At 40.8% G+C, this 18,031-nt stretch overlaps 1 protein-coding gene across 3 annotated transcripts in view; it reads left to right on the forward strand.

The window, feature by feature from the left end:
• TBC1D9 (TBC1 domain family member 9) overlaps positions 1-16,255 on the forward strand; it is a 152,718-nt gene extending 136,463 nt beyond the window's left edge. For 2 of the 3 annotated variants that reach the window (XM_030191703.1, XM_030191701.1), the window contains exons 19-21: positions 11,218-11,289; positions 12,236-12,333; positions 14,279-16,255. In XM_030191703.1, the coding sequence (XP_030047563.1) occupies positions 11,218-11,289; positions 12,236-12,333; positions 14,279-14,974 (866 nt within the window). In that variant the 3' untranslated portion in view covers positions 14,975-16,255. The remainder of the gene's footprint in view (positions 1-11,217; positions 11,290-12,235; positions 12,334-14,278) is intronic. The other variant, XM_030191702.1, reaches the window with a different exon arrangement.
• The last annotated feature ends 1,776 nt before the right edge of the window (positions 16,256-18,031 follow it).

Below are 18,031 nucleotides of genomic sequence, written 5' to 3' on the forward strand. Positions count from 1 at the left end.
TCTCTTTCTTACTATCAAATGACACTGCCACAGCTCCCTAGATGGCACGCAGCTGCTTCTGCCATATTTTATATTTAAATCTTTTTATTGAAAAAATTATAACTGCTCAAAAATGAGTCATATGACATAGAGTGCCTGGACTCATAACTCCCTACAATCTATACAGATTAATGCTGAATCCTCCCCTTCCCCCCCTGATATTTTAAGAGGAAAACACTGTCAGCTATACCTATCACAAGTGTAAGTCATTGAGGACTAAACTGCAGGCTCAAGATGAAAGATCTTTAATTCTTGGGCATATGACAGGGCGTGCCACAAGTTTTCCCCTCTTTCTCCTGCTCTTTTTAACGTATACGTGAGTGAATTAGCTTATATGTTGAAAAGAAGGGAAATTGTTAGACCAGATTCTAGAATTATGGACTGTACTATAAGGCAGGGTTGGGCAACCTTGGTTATCAAGGGCCACAACCCAATTGGGTTTTCAGGATTTTCCAAATGAATATGCAGGAGATCTGTTTGCATAAAATAATACAGATGGATGCAGACAAAACTCATGCATATTCATTGGAGAATTCCTGAAAACCTGGCTGGGTTGTTGCCCACCCTTGCTATTAAGGGCACCATGCAGCTTCTGAGCAGGCTGGTGCTCCTAATCTCAGCTGAGCAGGAAATACTGATTTTTAGTTACTGAAGCTTCACTCTAATTTTGGTGGAAAACTAGAATGCAATTAAGACTTTCCTTGTGGTGTGAAGGAGATACCTGAAGAGTCTGAGATGCTTCCCCATCCTTCTCCCCATCAGCAGCTTACCTTGGAATGTGAACTGCAGAAGATTTTACATCTTCTGCTGTTTAGAAGACAAAACATCTTATGGTAGGAGTACAGTGGGGGTTACTTATTTTTGACCAGCAAGAATCTCTGAACGCTGATAGGGGCCCTTGCTGTGTTCAGCCACTGACAAGGGAGCTCAGGCAGACAGCTGTCTGCTTAACCTGTGGAAGACTTCATCCTGCAGCACCAGGTTAAATTTTTGATAGTGGCACGCGTGCCTCAGGTGACATGCGCTGCGGATGCATTTCAGTGAGAAGCTCCAGTGGAGAGCACCACATGGTTTTCCTGATTTGAAGTCAGCAGACAGTGTGCTCCTTTGGTCTCGGCAGCTTTTCACTGGTTGCATGTTTGGAGGGAGGGGAGAGCCCTGTAGATGAAAGGGCGTTATTTATCTGAACTAAAGCATAGTCAGCTGCTTCAGTTCAGTATTGCATTGCTCACGGAAACCACTGGAAGGTTGCAATTTTACCACCCATGTTTTTCTGAGGCACTTATTCATTGCCTCTGGAGGAGAGTTGCAGTACTTAGGCCATGGCTCGGTGTTTGAAATGGGTCCTTTTTAAAGCAATAACCACCGCTCGAGAGCATTTTCAGTCCTTAACTCTTTAATACTTTCCCTGGGATCAGGAATATTTAGTTTTACTGGAGTTTTGTTTCTGCTTACTGGGCATTTTCTTTTCTTTTTACATGGCTCTTCTGGGAACAGCTGAGGTTTCAGTTCTTCCAAAGTTTTTCTTTCTTTGGTAGCAGGGATATTTTCAGGACACACAACCTTTTGTTTGGGAATCTCATTACAACAGTCAGGTACAGCAGGGAACATGAAGTGAACAGTAGAGGCCTGGCCTTCCTACTGTCAAAACCTTCAGCTCCACCCTTTGTGGTCAGGGGGTGAAGATTTTTTTTTTAACAATCTTACATTCACAGCTACAGGAGTACCAGAAGTGGCTTGAATTTGATTACTATCTCATAGAAGCTTTCAGTTGCAGACATTCACTTGTCTTGAGAGGAAATTCTATCGGATAAACTTCCTCCCTGTTTCTTGTGGAAGGTGCCTAGTTTGATTTCAGTCTACTACTTGATCTTCTGCCATGAGGAGGTCTGAAATTTTCTATTTGCTACCTTCCCTACAGCTTTCTGAAGCTGTTCAGTGTCATAAGTTTGACCTTCTCTTGCTCTTATTTGGTGGTACAACAAACCAGGAAACCTTAGGGTTTTCTAAGGCTATTAAGCTTAAGAATATCAATATTTCATCAATAGTCTGAGGAATGGTCAATCCCATTCTGCTTATTAGTGTTTAACTGCATTGTAGGGGCAGGTTTAATAGCTTTAACCATTTACAATTACTTCTAACAGGCTTATCACATTGCATATTTTAGGGTACTATAGGCTTCGTACAAGTGCATGACCAGAGCCTGAATTTGGAACCAAGTAGTTTTAGCAGGAAGTAAATTCCTACCCTGTAAGGATATGTTACATCCCATAGGTACCTGACTAGTGTGGTAAAGATGCTAAGGAAGAAATTCTTAGCTGACTCCTTTCCTTTAGTCCAACCACACTAGTTCAGAGATGTTCCCTAGTTGAATATTAATGAAAAATCTTCTATTTTTGGAATATTCCAATACCTTTACAGCTAAAGGTGCTTCTAGTTTTCAGTACCTTTAAACTTTCTGGGTTTTAATTTTCCAGATTTCTATACTGCTTAAATCCAAGCAGTTTACAAGAAACAAAAAGTATGCATAAAATACAAACTAAAAACATAAAACAAAAAAATTTAAAACACTAATTCTGCTAATATTAAAGCATACTGTTGCAGTGCCACTCAACTGTTGGTCACAAAAATGCCTCAAATCAAGAAGTCTTTAAAAATCGTTGTGAAGACTCTGCACACAAATGCAAGTGCCTCTTCAAAGAATTCCGCAAGAAAATCCCATCTATAGAAACTCTGAAAACCTTGTGTCACAGTAGCTTGCGTGAGCAGATGAATCAAGGGAAAGATCTATTGCCATCTTTGATCTTAACTTCCTACTGGGACGGTACATAAAAAAAAGACAATCCTTCAGATATTGTGGAGCTGACAAATATATTACTTGACGCACAAAACAAAGCACTTTGTACTCTATCCTTAAATGAACTGGCAACCAGTGCAACTGTTCCCAAAATAGGGGGTGATATGTGTCACCCTACGTAATCCAATAACCAACCTTGCCAGTGCATTTTGTATCAACTGCAATGCTCTAATCCTGGACTTACACATTCCAAAATAAAGAGCTTTGCAGTAATCCAGTTGCAGAAATTCTTAGAGCAAGAGCACCTTGTTTGTTGAAGGTAATGAATGAATAACAGTTGAACAAAAGTAAGATCGTAAACACCATTGCTTTGTCAGATGAAATACAGATCATTTTGAGGCTGCATGGTGCCTTTATAGGGTAGAGCCTAGTATTTGTTTGTGCTTTTTCGTGCTGCCTCCAGAGTCTCTAATCACGGTCAGCACTACTTACACAATACAATTCCTCTCAATCGATATCTTAAGAGAACCAGACAACTGGTAGCACTATTTTAGACTGTAACCAAGACAAAAAGAGATCAAGGAAGCACTTCCTGGGGTTAACACAGGTTTATTTAATTATCCAGAGATTAGGATAAAAAAATAAGAAAATATTCACGTATAGTCTAGAATATGACAGAAATGAGAACATATATAGAAATGGAAATGGCACTGGAAAGTGGGAGCAGGACATTCTTTCAGACTCCCTGGCTTGGGAGCCAAAAGAGATGTACACTGCCCGCCCTCCTATCTGGCAGAGAAATATTATATAGGGTTTCTTTTCCCTTACAAGACAAAAAGGGAGCACAAGGGGGAGGGGTTGTCACACCCCCCTTAATTAGCATACCATAGTCAGGCAGGATCTCCTGACAATAAAGACATATATAGCATCTGTTTCTATTTCCTTTTGAAGATGCATTTGGTCTGCTGTCCACGTGTCTTGGACATACCTTTCTTAAACCTTTAATTTAATATCTCCCCTATTCTAAAAGAGGAGACAAAAGTTTACTGCTTCCAGTTGCTATAGAGGTGTTAGGTTTCTCTTGTCAATTTATGGCATGTTGCTGCCTGTCATAAAACCACTACCACTTGGTTCCACAGTGTTTGTTTCTCAGAGAGAGACACAGTGTTTGATCTCTTCTGCAAGGTGTTTACCTGCTATGTCTCCACATAGTTGAAAAGAAGGTAATTCTCTCCTGGATTGAAGAAGCCTTACTTCCAAGGGGCATGGGAAAAGAATTCTGTCACCTGAATTTCCCTGAGACCGGTCACACTTAATGGGTGAGATTGGGGGCAATTCAGCTTTACAATTCACCTGGCTTGGCAAGAGGGGGGAGGTAAAGTGTAATTGCTATTCCAGCAAGCTCTGTTTCTCATGATTTGGAAGGAGAGAAGCCTTCATTCCTCTCTGTCCAATATGAGAAAATTAATTCTGTATATTAAATATTTGGAGGCCTTCCACCTCCTACAACAACTCCCCCCCCCCCTCTGCAATAATAATTACTGCCTCAGCTTCAGTGACCAGGCGCAAAGGGGAACTTTCAGGAAGCAGAGCCCATGTCTGTAGTTAGTGTAAAAAAATAGGCACTTCAAAGAAAGAGAGACACCTGTCACTACAAGTGAAAATTAATTAAACACCTGTAGAAGGAGAATGACTCAGTGTATCTGGGTCTGTAGTCAGTGTAGTGGTATAGGAACCTCTGGAAGCATAATTTGCAGACATGAACAGAATTCTGGGTGGAATGCATACTTTTCTCAAGCAGGGAGTAATGCATCCTAACAAACAGCAAGATATAATTACAACAACAATAATGCACAATAAACCAATAAAGAGAGATCTTAAATGGTAACCTAAACTAGAGAACCATGAGTTGAAAGTATCCCAACCGGACATGTCCAATAGACCTTTGTAATTGTATCTTTCCATTAGGAGGCCAGGCCTGGTGAGCCCAAGAACCACAAACCTAATTAGTGTCCCACTAAAAATATAGCAACATAGTAGATGACGGCATAGAAAGACCTGCTATGTGTTACTCTGTGTGCATACCTGACCTTGATTTGTATCTGCCACTTTCAGGGCACAGTCTGTAGAAGTCTGCCCAACACTAGCCCCGCCTCCCAACCTCTCTACCACCTATCTGGGGTTCATAACCTAGCATGTGCATTAGCTATATAGACAATGCAACAGATGTGCATTCATTCTAGAATCTACAAAAAGTGTAAGGATTGTTGGAGGAGGTATAGGGCAGGCCTCCAATTATTTGACCATAGAAAGGCCAGGATTACCAGTGCGGACATAGTGCATATTAGAGGCTGCCAAGCAGGCAGTGAGGGGGCCTAGGTAACTGGAAAAGAAAGCAGAGTAATTAAGAGATGACTGGGACTGAGCCATTGTTGGTAAGAAGAAAAGGAAAAAAAGCAAAAGAGAACAAATTAAAGGAAAGATCAGAACTGAGCATGTTCATATACAGAACCACTATGGCATGACAGAGTGTAAGTAGGAAAAACATCTTTAGAGAGAAAACAATTAAATTATCAGTAATGGACTAGGAGACAGGGGGATGGCCAAGTTAGAGCTAGGCACAAAGGGTGCACAGCCCACACAATCAGAGAGATGTGCAGGACTGGCCAGGCATGGGATCTACAGGTCAATTTTTTAAAATGTATGGCACCGAAAAGAATAGCAGAATGAAAAGATAAGGGTGAGAATACATGGCAGGGATAGAGTATAATTTGCATTTTTTTTTTTTTTTAACTTTAAAGGTAATTCAAAAACAAACATAACCTTCCCAGAAAACAAAATGCAAAACCAGTGAGTGTTCAGAAATTTAAATGTAGAATGAGGGACTATGCAAGGGGGGTCCACACAGAACTATCTTGTCTGCCTGTATTACTTAAATTGTAAGCTCTATTGTGCAGGGACCTGTCTCTTTGTGTCAGGTGTTCAGCGCTGCATGTGTCTGATAGCGCTATACAAATGCTAATAAATAAATAAAACACAGGACAACAGAGGCACAAAGAGGAAAAGTAGCTACCAGAAAATAAAACTTCAACTGCTTCACAAAATACTGTAGCTTAAGAAATACAACATCAGGCAAAATAGTACTGAGAAGGGGAGGTGCAGTGGTCATTTAAATGAGTCCATTAAGTCCACAAAAAGCAAATAACATTCTGCAGTAGTGGTGTATAGATGTTCAAAGCGTAAGATCAGTCTGGTGCAGGCAGTGCAGCGTGGAAAGGTGGTAGCAAGCATCAGAGTTCTGCTTCTGGACAACAGAAGGTGTGGACTTGCAGACTTTCAGTGGACTCTTAGATCAAGGTTAGTTCATAGGCGGGATCGGTGATTTCTCAGGTAGGCCCGATCCGCAAGTTGGTAGGGACAAATTGCCACCAATGGCACTTCTGGTTCTGGGTATTATTGAGAAATAAGGAGACATCATCAGTATTCTGGGAGACAGAGAAAATGGGGCAAAGATACTATCCAGGTAAAAGGTAGTATCAGATATAGGTATACTTCAGAGAGGGATAGACCCTTACAGTGCAGAGGGCGGGAAAGGAAACTTTATAGCCTGCCTGTGTTCACTAAAACTGTTGATTAGTGGCAGAACACAAATAGTTAATGTGTTTAGTATGGCATTCAGAAGAGAACACTCTTTTGTTAAATTTCACACACAACCAATATGTATTCAGGAGAGAAACTACTTCTACATACTGATTGTACTATCCACAAAATTAAAAAGATCAGGAATGGTCACTTATACTGAATGTATCTGATGGGTCCCACAAAACACACAAACAGACAAAAAACATAGTTTGAAGAGGCCATATATGAGTTCTGTCCTTTCGGATTCAGTAGTGTAGTGGACTTAATCTGCAAATAAACACAGCATTATACAGAATAAAATTATGTATGGTATCCAAGTGGATACCAAAACAGTTTCTGTGAGCTCATATGTGCACAAATGAATAAAAGCATAGCATAGCCATTCCAGAAATAAAAAAGGTACAATTTTAAATGCTCTTAAATGCTCTTTTAGAGAATCTTTTACCTCTGCAGCTAGTAAGAGAAGCTCTTTGGAGCGCATTCAAATAAAATTAAAAGTCAGAAAATATTTCTTTATAAATTATCTGGATGGCATGTATGAATGAAACCCTGATTTCATAAAAAAAATAATAAAAAATCCTAAATTTGTAATTTGCAGTCTGAAAGGGAAAAAAAAAACATTCAGAAATTAATTCACAAGGTCACATATCTCCACTGCTCTGGCTATTTCATTCCTAAGACCCTCATTCACAGATTCCTTCATATTTTCTCTGCTCAGAGAAAACCCCATTTCTTCCAAAATTGGTACATGAACAGCAGTACGCAGAAATACCTGTGAACTAGAAATAAAAAAAAAAAGCCGCACAAGTCTGATGACTGAGCAACAAATTATTCAATTGGTTCCCCTTAGTTTTTCACAAAGTACCCCTATCTGTGGTCTGAGAAGACTCAAAACCTGCCTGACAAGAGGTCACAATAAATATAAAGCCAGCTGAAATGCAGCATTAACTTTTCTGGTTCCTAGCTCTGTTGGTATTAACACTTTGTTTTAACATTTAAGTGTCAGGGCTGCTTGCTATTTGTAGAAATCTATAGGTCTTACTTTGTTTTCAAGAAAAAACGCTTAGTGTCAATTTCTGTTATCCTATTAGTTCTAATTTTAAAACTAAAGGCTCCCTATAAAAGGGATGGAACCACATATTTTTCTATCAATCTTGCAAAAATAAACTTAATCATACTGGAATGTGGACCAATTAATTTCCTAATAGCTTAAATGCACTCTGAAAGTAACACTTAAGAATATTTATTTAGCAAGCCTATCATGGAACAAACTTTTAATTAGAGACCTTATACACAAAGGGCAAAGTAACATGGAATTTGTATCAGGTAAACAACAGATTTGAGCACCCTATTAAGGCACACTTGTTTAACTCTACAGGGGGGCAGAGCAGACCCTGCCCCTGTCTTCAGAGTAGAGGGAAAAGTAATTTGCTCTTGCCAGCATGGCTGAAAGAGGAGCAGAGAAATACAGTGGAAAATGCAGGGAGAGAGAGGAGAAAGGAAAAGATCATGAATAATATTAGCCCTTAAATGTCTCTACAAAATTCAGTTAATGAAGGATGCACAAACGCATAGTTTAGGATATAAGCAGTCCAGCACTCAATCCTCAGGTAATCTTAGAAATACTGAGGAGTAGAGATATACATTTCTTTGATCCTGTCAGTGCCCTATATATTAAGCACAAGTCTTTTAGCTGTGTTATTTTTTTTCTAAAGTTCTACCCTCCCCTACACTTTACTTAGACCTGTCAAACAACAAGATGCCTCAAAATACATATGAACTGCACAAAGGTAAACAGAACAAAGAGGGTTCCTTTTACTGCTTCAATTCAAAGGTGTAACCAATATTTAAACTTCACAAAATAAACTTGTTTCCTGTAGTGTTTTTACATACTGATGAATATCTTCCCCTGGTGCCATCACCTTGCTAGATACATTGCTAAAATTGCGGGTGTCCCTGTATCGCTGTCTCAGGGCTTCCCAAAGCTTATTATGCATGGGACCAAACTCAGCACCATCGCTATTAGTGTTCTGTAATGTCACCCCTGGAAACCCTGCCATTCTAAAGATTTCATCTGTATTACCTCCTATCAATCTGGCTGGTAGTGCTTTCACATCGCCGACAGCTACCATGTGGTCAGATGTGATCTGCTCAAATTTAGCTATAAATGCTGAAGCTCCTTGCTGAAATCTGTGAGCTGTGTTGCAGACCCTTCCCCTATCATACACTGCTTGGAGACTGCCGCATAGGGCGGAGGGGTTTGGACTGCCTGATCATAACTACTGTTTGCCATATTATCCCATAGTCTCCACAAATTTAAATGTCTCTCCCTGCTATATTTTTTTGTCTTAGTACATTCTATCCACAACCCTAAAGCTTTTAAAATCTCTTTGTCAAAACTTCCTGACTGAGGCCACATGATGCTCGGATTTTTAGTTCCATTAACCCATTTCTGGTGGTACTTTAAAATTTCATTTCTGTAGGCCGGCACTGCCGTGGAGACCTGCTCCAATGCAGTCTGCATAACTACAACTAAACAGATTCTAATCTGAAGTCTTAAAATGAAGAGAGAGAGAGAGAGAGGGAGAGAGAGAGAGCACAAAAAAAGAATACAAAAAACAATCCCCACAAAATGAAATGACGTACTTACCACGCTGTCTTCTCACTTCTCACCGTTCGCCTATCACTATTCGCCTACCGGTTGCGCCTCGCCGGTAGTTTACCGTTTCTTAAGATCCAAACACTTTTCCTTTGGTCGATTGCTTGTCGAGGCCCACTCACTGGATATTAGCCGTTGCAACACGTGCACTTGTTAGCAGACGGCCGACTCTGGTCCAATGCTGCAGGGCAGTCGAAGTCCACTCAGGTTTAACCGGAGCAGAAACACCACTTTGTTTGTGCTTTTTCGTGCTGCCTCCAGAGTCTCTAATCACGGTCAGCACTACTTACACAATACAATTCCTCTCAATCGATATCTTAAGAGAACCAGACAACTGGTAGCACTATTTTAGACTGTAACCAAGACAAAAAGAGATCAAGGAAGCACTTCCTGGGGTTAACACAGGTTTATTTAATTATCCAGAGATTAGGATAAAAAAATAAGAAAATATTCACGTATAGTCTAGAATATGACAGAAATGAGAACATATATAGAAATGGAAATGGCACTGGAAAGTGGGAGCAGGACATTCTTTCAGACTCCCTGGCTTGGGAGCCAAAAGAGATGTACACTGCCCGCCCTCCTATCTGGCAGAGAAATATTATATAGGGTTTCTTTTCCCTTACAAGACAAAAAGGGAGCACAAGGGGGAGGGGTTGTCACACCCCCCTTAATTAGCATACCATAGTCAGGCAGGATCTCCTGACAATAAAGACATATATAGCATCTGTTTCTATTTCCTTTTGAAGATGCATTTGGTCTGCTGTCCACGTGTCTTGGACATACCTTTCTTAAACCTTTAATTTAATATCTCCCCTATTCTAAAAGAGGAGACAAAAGTTTACTGCTTCCAGTTGCTATAGAGGTGTTAGGTTTCTCTTGTCAATTTATGGCATGTTGCTGCCTGTCATAAAACCACTACCACTTGGTTCCACAGTGTTTGTTTCTCAGAGAGAGACACAGTGTTTGATCTCTTCTGCAAGGTGTTTACCTGCTATGTCTCCACATAGTTGAAAAGAAGGTAATTCTCTCCTGGATTGAAGAAGCCTTACTTCCAAGGGGCATGGGAAAAGAATTCTGTCACCTGAATTTCCCTGAGACCGGTCACACTTAATGGGTGAGATTGGGGGCAATTCAGCTTTACAATTCACCTGGCTTGGCAAGAGGGGGGAGGTAAAGTGTAATTGCTATTCCAGCAAGCTCTGTTTCTCATGATTTGGAAGGAGAGAAGCCTTCATTCCTCTCTGTCCAATATGAGAAAATTAATTCTGTATATTAAATATTTGGAGGCCTTCCACCTCCTACAACATATTCTAGCATGTCGCTGCATCTGCAGTCTAATAAACACATCCCAGAGGTTCTGACCTGATCTGGCAGGACTAAAGGAAGCAAAATTATCAGGTAAGATATGAACTGCTCTGGTTTAAAACAAAAGAGGCAGTTGCAAGCCCCCCCGGGGTCAATAGATGGCACAGCTATGTATTTTTGTTGTTTCCAAACGGGCTTACATGGAAGGATGCAGGATATACCCGCAACCATCTTATGGCATACTCAGCATCTTGGAGAGAAGCCCTCACACTTTAGGGATTTAAGATGTACCTAGTTAATGTTGCTGCCTAGCACACGTCAGCCTTTATGATCTTCTGAATGGATGAGGTAGGAATGCTCCTGAGAAGTGACCCTTTTTGCCTCAAACATTGTTTATCATTAGATATCTCGGGTGCTTTTCTTTCTAGCAGAGTGTTGTTATTTTGGGGGGGGGGGGCACATACACATTTTAGTTAAACACAGTGATGTGTGGGAGCTCTGGTTTGCCATAGATTTTAGGGATGGGGAAAAGGAAACATTTTGCTACTGCCTTCTGTACCTGAAACTGCAAAACTTAATTGCATACCAAAATCCAGTAAAATCACATTTTTATCAGAAAGTCTTTGATCAGTTGAATATACCAGCTTATTCCATTTGGGAATTTTATCTGAGCGAGTTTACACTTTAGGTAAATGCCACCTATACCTACTATATCTGAGCTGTCTCCTTCCTTCTCCATTCTCACCCTCCCTCCCCCCCTACTTCTCCCCAGGAGTTGGCGTGGGACCTAGGACTAAAGGAGCAGATGATGGTTTTGTGTCTGTGAGCCTGAAGACAAGCCAAGGTAAAACATTTTACTTAACAGAATGAGCTGTTATAGCTTTTGGATTACAGGTTGATGAAGCAAAAACCAGAAGACCCACTGCACATCTCCCCTCCCCCCTTATTACAACATTACTAAGAAACTTATACTTATCTCCTGTTTTAATTCTTGGTCATCACACTGAGGTCCACATTTGGCAAGGTGGGGAGGGGGGTATATGGTTAAAGATTGATAAATATCATTTTGAATATCCAGTAAAGGTAGTATACCTTGAGTGTTGAAGGTTCAAGTTAAACTGATAGATATCCAGTTAACTTAAACCTGCTTTTTATGTGGTCTGACTTTAAATTTCACTGAGAAGTGCTGAATATCTGCTGTTTAAACCATGCCTCCAGCCAGCCTCTTCCAGTTAACTTTGAAATATTTAGGGTGTTAAGTTTAAACCAGGAGTTGGCTGATTATTGCATATATCATTTTGAATATCAACTCCTGTCTCTTGGATTTTTACTGTTTTCTCCCCCATGGCTTCCTCTAGAAGGCTGTTCATATGTCCAGTACCCTTTGTGAAGAGTTTTCCTCATGTTGCTCCTCAGTCTGAGTTATGTCTTTGTAGAGCAAAATTCCACTTTCACAGTTATGTATAAATTTATATATTTGAGGTTATTGCCTCATTACCAGCATACCTCCATATTTTTCTTTCTAATGGAGCAAACCATGCTATTTCTGTAGCTCTTCTTTTGATTTGCATCCATTCTAGTACGGGCTCTGAATTGGGACACATTTATGCAAACAGATCACCCACTTTTTTCTGGCTATTTCTATCCTCATGCATACTGGCATTCCATTTTGGCGTTTGCAACCACGGTCATATCCTCTTGATAAGCATGACACAGATGATCACTTCTGAAGGCACAAGTGTGATGCACATTTATCGATTCTTGGCTGTTTCCTTTTTGATCTAACTTAGGAAAGAAAAGCGGGCAAGAAAATCAGAATTACTTGCGAATATGGAGCCAAGAGTCATTCAAAGCAAAGAGAACGAAAGAGCTGCCAAAGCTGAATCAGGTGTGTAAGTGGAGTAAGCCACCAGTAAAATATATGTGCAATTAATGTAAGTCATGGTGGTAGTAGTAGTAGTGGACCAGTCTGACTTTAAGGATCAAGTACAATAGACCTGTGCTCATGTCATGAGAATACCAAACCGAACGAGGCTGTAAGAACTTCAGAATTCTGGTAGTTGGAACACAATCTTCTGTGCATTTGTTTTACCCAGCACCCTTAATGCAATGCACTGTCCAATACATTTTGATCTTTTATTAAAAGTAAATATTTTAAAGGGAAAAGCAATCCCTGTTGTTTAGCCAAAAAGGAGTAGATGTTTTCAAAGCCCGCGGTGGGCTCTTTCCTGCTGTATGGCAGACCGGGGCAAAACTTCAGGGAGATAGCAGCACAGGGAATTTGTTCTGAGTTCAGGTTTGATTCTTAGGAGGCTGCTGACAAAAATCAAATAATGGCAGAGAAACTGTAAACAGTTAGGTCAATTAGGTTATGAGTATGCTTGGACTCACCCTTACCCCCCCCCCCCCCCCCCCAAAAAAAAAAAAATCTTTAGGTTATTTTATGAGTATGCTTGGACTCACCCTTACCCCCCCCCCCTCCCCAAAAAAAAAAAATCTTTAGGTTATTTCACATAATACCTTGTAGACCTGGAGTCTGAAGTAATATGATTTGAAGGGGCAATACTGTGGCAGCTTCTCTCCCCCCCCCCCCCCCCCCATGTTACAGATACAAGGGATGTCCTGTCATCTTCCGTGTTCAGGGGCTCCCTGCTACTCTGTGTTCCAGAAATGTTTACTTTCACTCCTGTGTAAGCAAGGACGGCACTGGTTTATCCATTAAAGGACTTCCTCTTCCCCTGGGGTGGTGACAGACAGCCCTAGACATGCATATTGGTGGTAGAGTGCTTAGACTGGTATAAAACATGACCCAATGGTTATTTCAGTCTTTGGCTTTTTCCCTTCAAGAGGTCATCCTCTCCACCTTTTATCTCATAGTGTATACGCTTTCAGTTTCCAGAACAGTGAAGGTCTCAACAGGTCGCAAAACAATATACTTATAGAGCCACTAGAGGTCTTTGCCATGTAATCAAGGCAGAACCTTCTACATAGAAATCCCACATGGTTAAGCATTACAACTGGTGCAGAATTCTGCAGTGTGCATAGTTATTAGGGAGTTGGGAGTTTCAGAAAGAGACCATGTTAGTTTTTTGTGTGTTTTTTAATAATCATAAATACAGAATTTAATTTGGCATTGTGCCAAATATTCAGTCCCCTTTAATGGGAGATGGCCTAAGGTTGTTGGTTTGTTTTTCCTTTGAGGATTGGATAATTTTTTGTTTTGTTTTTTCCTCCCACTCCATTGGGACAATTACTTCCAGCTCCTCCAGGTGCAGGTGACCCAGCTAAGAAGTGCATACCCAAGCAGTTTCTTTAGCAAGTCCCAGACCCTGGAATTTATTTTTATTTTATTTTGTTACATTTGTACCCCGCGCTTTCCCACTCATGGCAGGCTCAATGCAGCAGGCAATGGAGGGTTAAGTGACTTGCCCAGAGTCTCGCAAGGAGCTGCCTGTGCTGGGAATCGAACTCAGTTCCTCAGTTTCCCAGGACCAAAGTCCACCACCATAACCACTAGGCCACTCCTCCACTCCTCCTGCATTCCCAGCCCAATTTTGGGAGGAACAGAACTGTGTAGTAAGAAGCTAAATCTAATCAGCAAGCCTGCAATTGAGAATTGTTGTGGGGCCAGTATATTTTAATTGCTGTTTTATTTGCTCATGTATGTAATGTTTTGAATATTTTTATTGTAAGCTACCATGGGTATTTGGATTGATAGCCTACAAATATTAAATTTAGTGTGCTCAGACATTGCCTAATACACTTCAAAAACTACATTACAACAGCTGTTTCCATGACTGGTATGAGTCGGTGTGTTTTCTTTTCTCATCTAGGGGCAGTTCATTGAGTTGTGCAAGACCATGTACAACATGTTTAGTGAAGACCTCGACGAGCAGGAGTTATACCACGCCACAGCTGCGGTCACCAGCTTGCTCCTGGAAATAGGGGAGGTTGGCAAGGCTTTTCTCAACCCATCTACCAAGGAGGAGGAGGATGCTGGAGGTGGTCACTGCAGTAAAGCAATCCAATGCATGAAGGGCATCCAGCAGTACCACTTGAATCAGAGTGAGTTCTTCCCTGGTTCTGCTGCTGAAGAAGAGGAAGTACTGTGCCCTGATCAGATGGAAGATGTCAAGCTGGAAGATTCCTCGCCCAGGGACAATGGAGCTGGTTCCGCCATGCTTATCTCGGATGATGACACAAAGGATGACAGCTCCATGTCATCCTACTCTGTGCTAAGCAGTGCCTCACACGAGGAGGACAAGCTACAGTGTGAGGATATTGGCGAGGACACGGTTTTAGTGCGTAGCAGCCATTCTGCTCCTCTGCCCCATAGCACTAGCTTAGATCGTGACTGGGCCATCACCTTTGAGCAGTTTTTGGCCTCCTTGTTGACTGAGCCAGCACTAGTGAGGTACTTCGACAAGCCTGTGTCCATGATGGCCAAGATCATCAATGCCAAGGATGGGAGAATAGGCCGACCACCAACCTCTGTCAGTGACTATGACATCCCCACTTTTTCAGGTTAAATCCAGCCATCTTTAGGGAAAGGGGAAGATGAGGGTTCTTGGTTTTATTTTAAATGAAAGGATGGGAGAATAGGCTGAACACTGACTTCTGTCGGTGACTGTGACATCCCCACTTTTTCAGGTTAAATCCAGCCATCTCTGGGGAAAGGGGGAGATGAGGTTCTTGGTTTTATTTTAAATGAAGTGAAGACATTTTTTATTCCATATTGGCATCTGAACACAGCAGCAGTTTGATGTAACAGATGGTTCGTTCTCTTATGGAAAAAACCTCTGAGGGAAAGTCTGCGGGGTTTTTTTGTTCGTATTTACATCGGTTCATCTGTGAACTGTTCCAACCACTTGAGCCTCACTAGTGCTATAAATGGTAGCATTGTGGTGAATTTTAACTTTGTACTCAAAACTCTGCTTTTAAATCACTTTTCGAAGCAAAGGTATAAAAACAGCCTAGATCCAACGAGTGACTGGAAATTCTGGCGGCCTGACTTAATGCTTTTGGGCTGGTGTTTCATGTGCCTCTCATACAGGAAGTGGGTGTGCTCCTGAAAAAAAAAAACCCAGATCAATGCACTGGTCACTTGAGCTTGCCTAAGGTTAAAGATCCTATCCAGAGGTTGAGTGCTGATCCAAAGTGAAACAGGAAAGAGAGGGAAATGTTTAGAGAGTTTTTATATATGACTATATTCTCTTCTGTACCTGGAATCACAATCTGTCATTTTAACTCTTGAAATGTAACTTTTTCCCCTCAAAGGTATTTTCCTCCTGTAGGCTAAGGAATTAGAGCTTTACATTGTTTTTTCCCAGTTTAGAAGAATGTAATTGTATAGTTCTTGTCAAAACCAGAAAATAATAGCCTTATGACATAATGCAAGATCTAAAGTCTGGCTGAGATCATGTTGTGACTTTATGCAGTCTATTATACTGGGTCGACTACTGAACTTGTATATGACTGGAAATGAGAGCACCTGCACTTTTTGAGAGCTTGCATATTTGCAATCAAAGGGTACCTTTTTGACACATTTTATGATTTTTAAAAAATTTCTTAAATGTTTTAGGACCTGATCATTCCTTCAGTGAAGACAGCATCAATATTTTTTTAACATTTTGCCAAGTGATTGGTTATGTTTTTTTCATTTGTACTGTCTGTATTCCAAACTTGTCAACTTTTGTTTTTCAGCTGGAACTGGTTTTTCATTATGTTTACAGGAAAGGTAGAACTGTCAAGTGTGGTCTCTGAACCGCCCAGGAGAATTAATATGAACCAATAAAGTACTCTAATGTGATGGTCGTGTATTTTTTTTTTTAATGTGGTAGAACCAAATATCTTGTCATTTTGCAGCAGTGGCGTAGCCACAGGTGGGCCAGGGCCCACCCAATTAGGGCTCAGGCCCACCCAACAGCAGCATACGTATTAGCGGTAGCAGGTGGGGATCCCAGGCTCCGCCAGCAGAAGACTTCCCCCTGATGGTAATGAAAACGCTATTCTCCAGGATACTAGCATCTGCGCATGCTGTTTTCAGCGCATGCCTGCTGCAGACTGCTAAGGTGAAAAGCATTTTCCTGCCAGCTGAGATTTTTTTTTGGTGGTGGGTGAAGGGGAGAACACTTGGTGCCCACCCACTTCTTGCCTAGGCCCACCCAAAATCTGTGTCTGGCTACGCCCCTGTTTTGCAGTGGCCCAAAATATTGGTTCCTTGAATTTTATCTCATGACGTTAAATCATGTTGGGAATATGGAGGAAAAGTGTCTTGACTTTTTTTTTTTTCTTTTTAAAGAAGCTCTTATTTTAGTAGCCCCAAGACTATTGCTCCTCCTGGGAGCTGCAAAGAAGCATCATTCTTGGAGTGGAAGAGTAGCCTAATGGTTAGTGCACTGGCCTGAGAACCATGGGAACTGGGTTTGATTCCCACTGCAGCTCCTTGTGATTCTGGGCAAGTCACTTAGCCTTCCATTACCCCAGGTATAAATAAATTCCTGTATATATGTAAACTGCTTTGATTGTAACTACAGAGAGACAGTACATCAAATCCCATCCCCTTTACCTTTGAAGCAAGAATGCATCCCTGATAAAGTGGACACCAGGAAGGTGATCAAGTGACTAAAGAACTAGATTGGTGGGGAGGGGTTCCTCAAATGTGGCACATAAATTTCTAGAACCTATTAATTTGGCTCCGGGACAATCATATTCTTTAATTTTGTGTGTGTTCAGAAAACAGAAATTGTCCTGTATACTTACTGTGGGGAGATGACCACGGTAACCCAAGGTTTCTATCATTGCACACTGAACTCTTAGTCCTTTATTTCAAAAGGCCACATGAACAAGATGGCAAATCTTGAACCTGTCTCCTTGGTAACTTTAAAGTTGGATCTACAAGCTCCCTTATCAGTGGATCATTTAATTTGTCACCCCAACCAGTTACTCCCAGTAATTAACACAGATCCATGAATTGGCTTCAGGGGAATCTAAATATAATATTTTGATTTATGTGTATATTCCTGCACAAATGCTTAATGTTATATTCTCAATTTTACATTCTTCTAATATTCCAGGCCATATACAAATTAATCATTTTAAGGCTGCTTACCATTAGCTCAGTTTGAGTTCTATCAGTAACAGGCAATAGCTCGTATATTGATGGCTTGATATCACAAAACCAATTTTCAATTGGTTAACCAAATTACCAAACTTGTTTGAAAACCCCCCACTATGATCATGTCATCCATTCTAAAGTCGTCAAATATATGCTTGGCTGAACGCAAATGCAAAACTTTCTGCATCCGTGAACAACTTAAATGCCCCACACTCTGCTGTTTGATATTTCCGCTGTCTGGTCTATGTAATATAAATTTAATAGGGACATCGGACACAGTACACTACGTTAGCAGTTTTGCATGTAGAATACTGATGAATTGATATATTTTGCCTGTTACTGGATGAAATTTTAAAAAGTGGTTCCTATGGAGTATTCACAATATAGCATAAAAAAAAACACAGCTGGGCCTTCAGGATTGAGATAGTCCTTTAATTCTGAAAAAAAGACCTGAATCGGGCCATGTTTT

The sequence above is a fragment of the Microcaecilia unicolor genome, chromosome 2 (genome assembly GCF_901765095.1).
Source record: "Microcaecilia unicolor chromosome 2, aMicUni1.1, whole genome shotgun sequence".
NCBI lineage: Eukaryota > Metazoa > Chordata > Amphibia > Gymnophiona > Siphonopidae > Microcaecilia > Microcaecilia unicolor.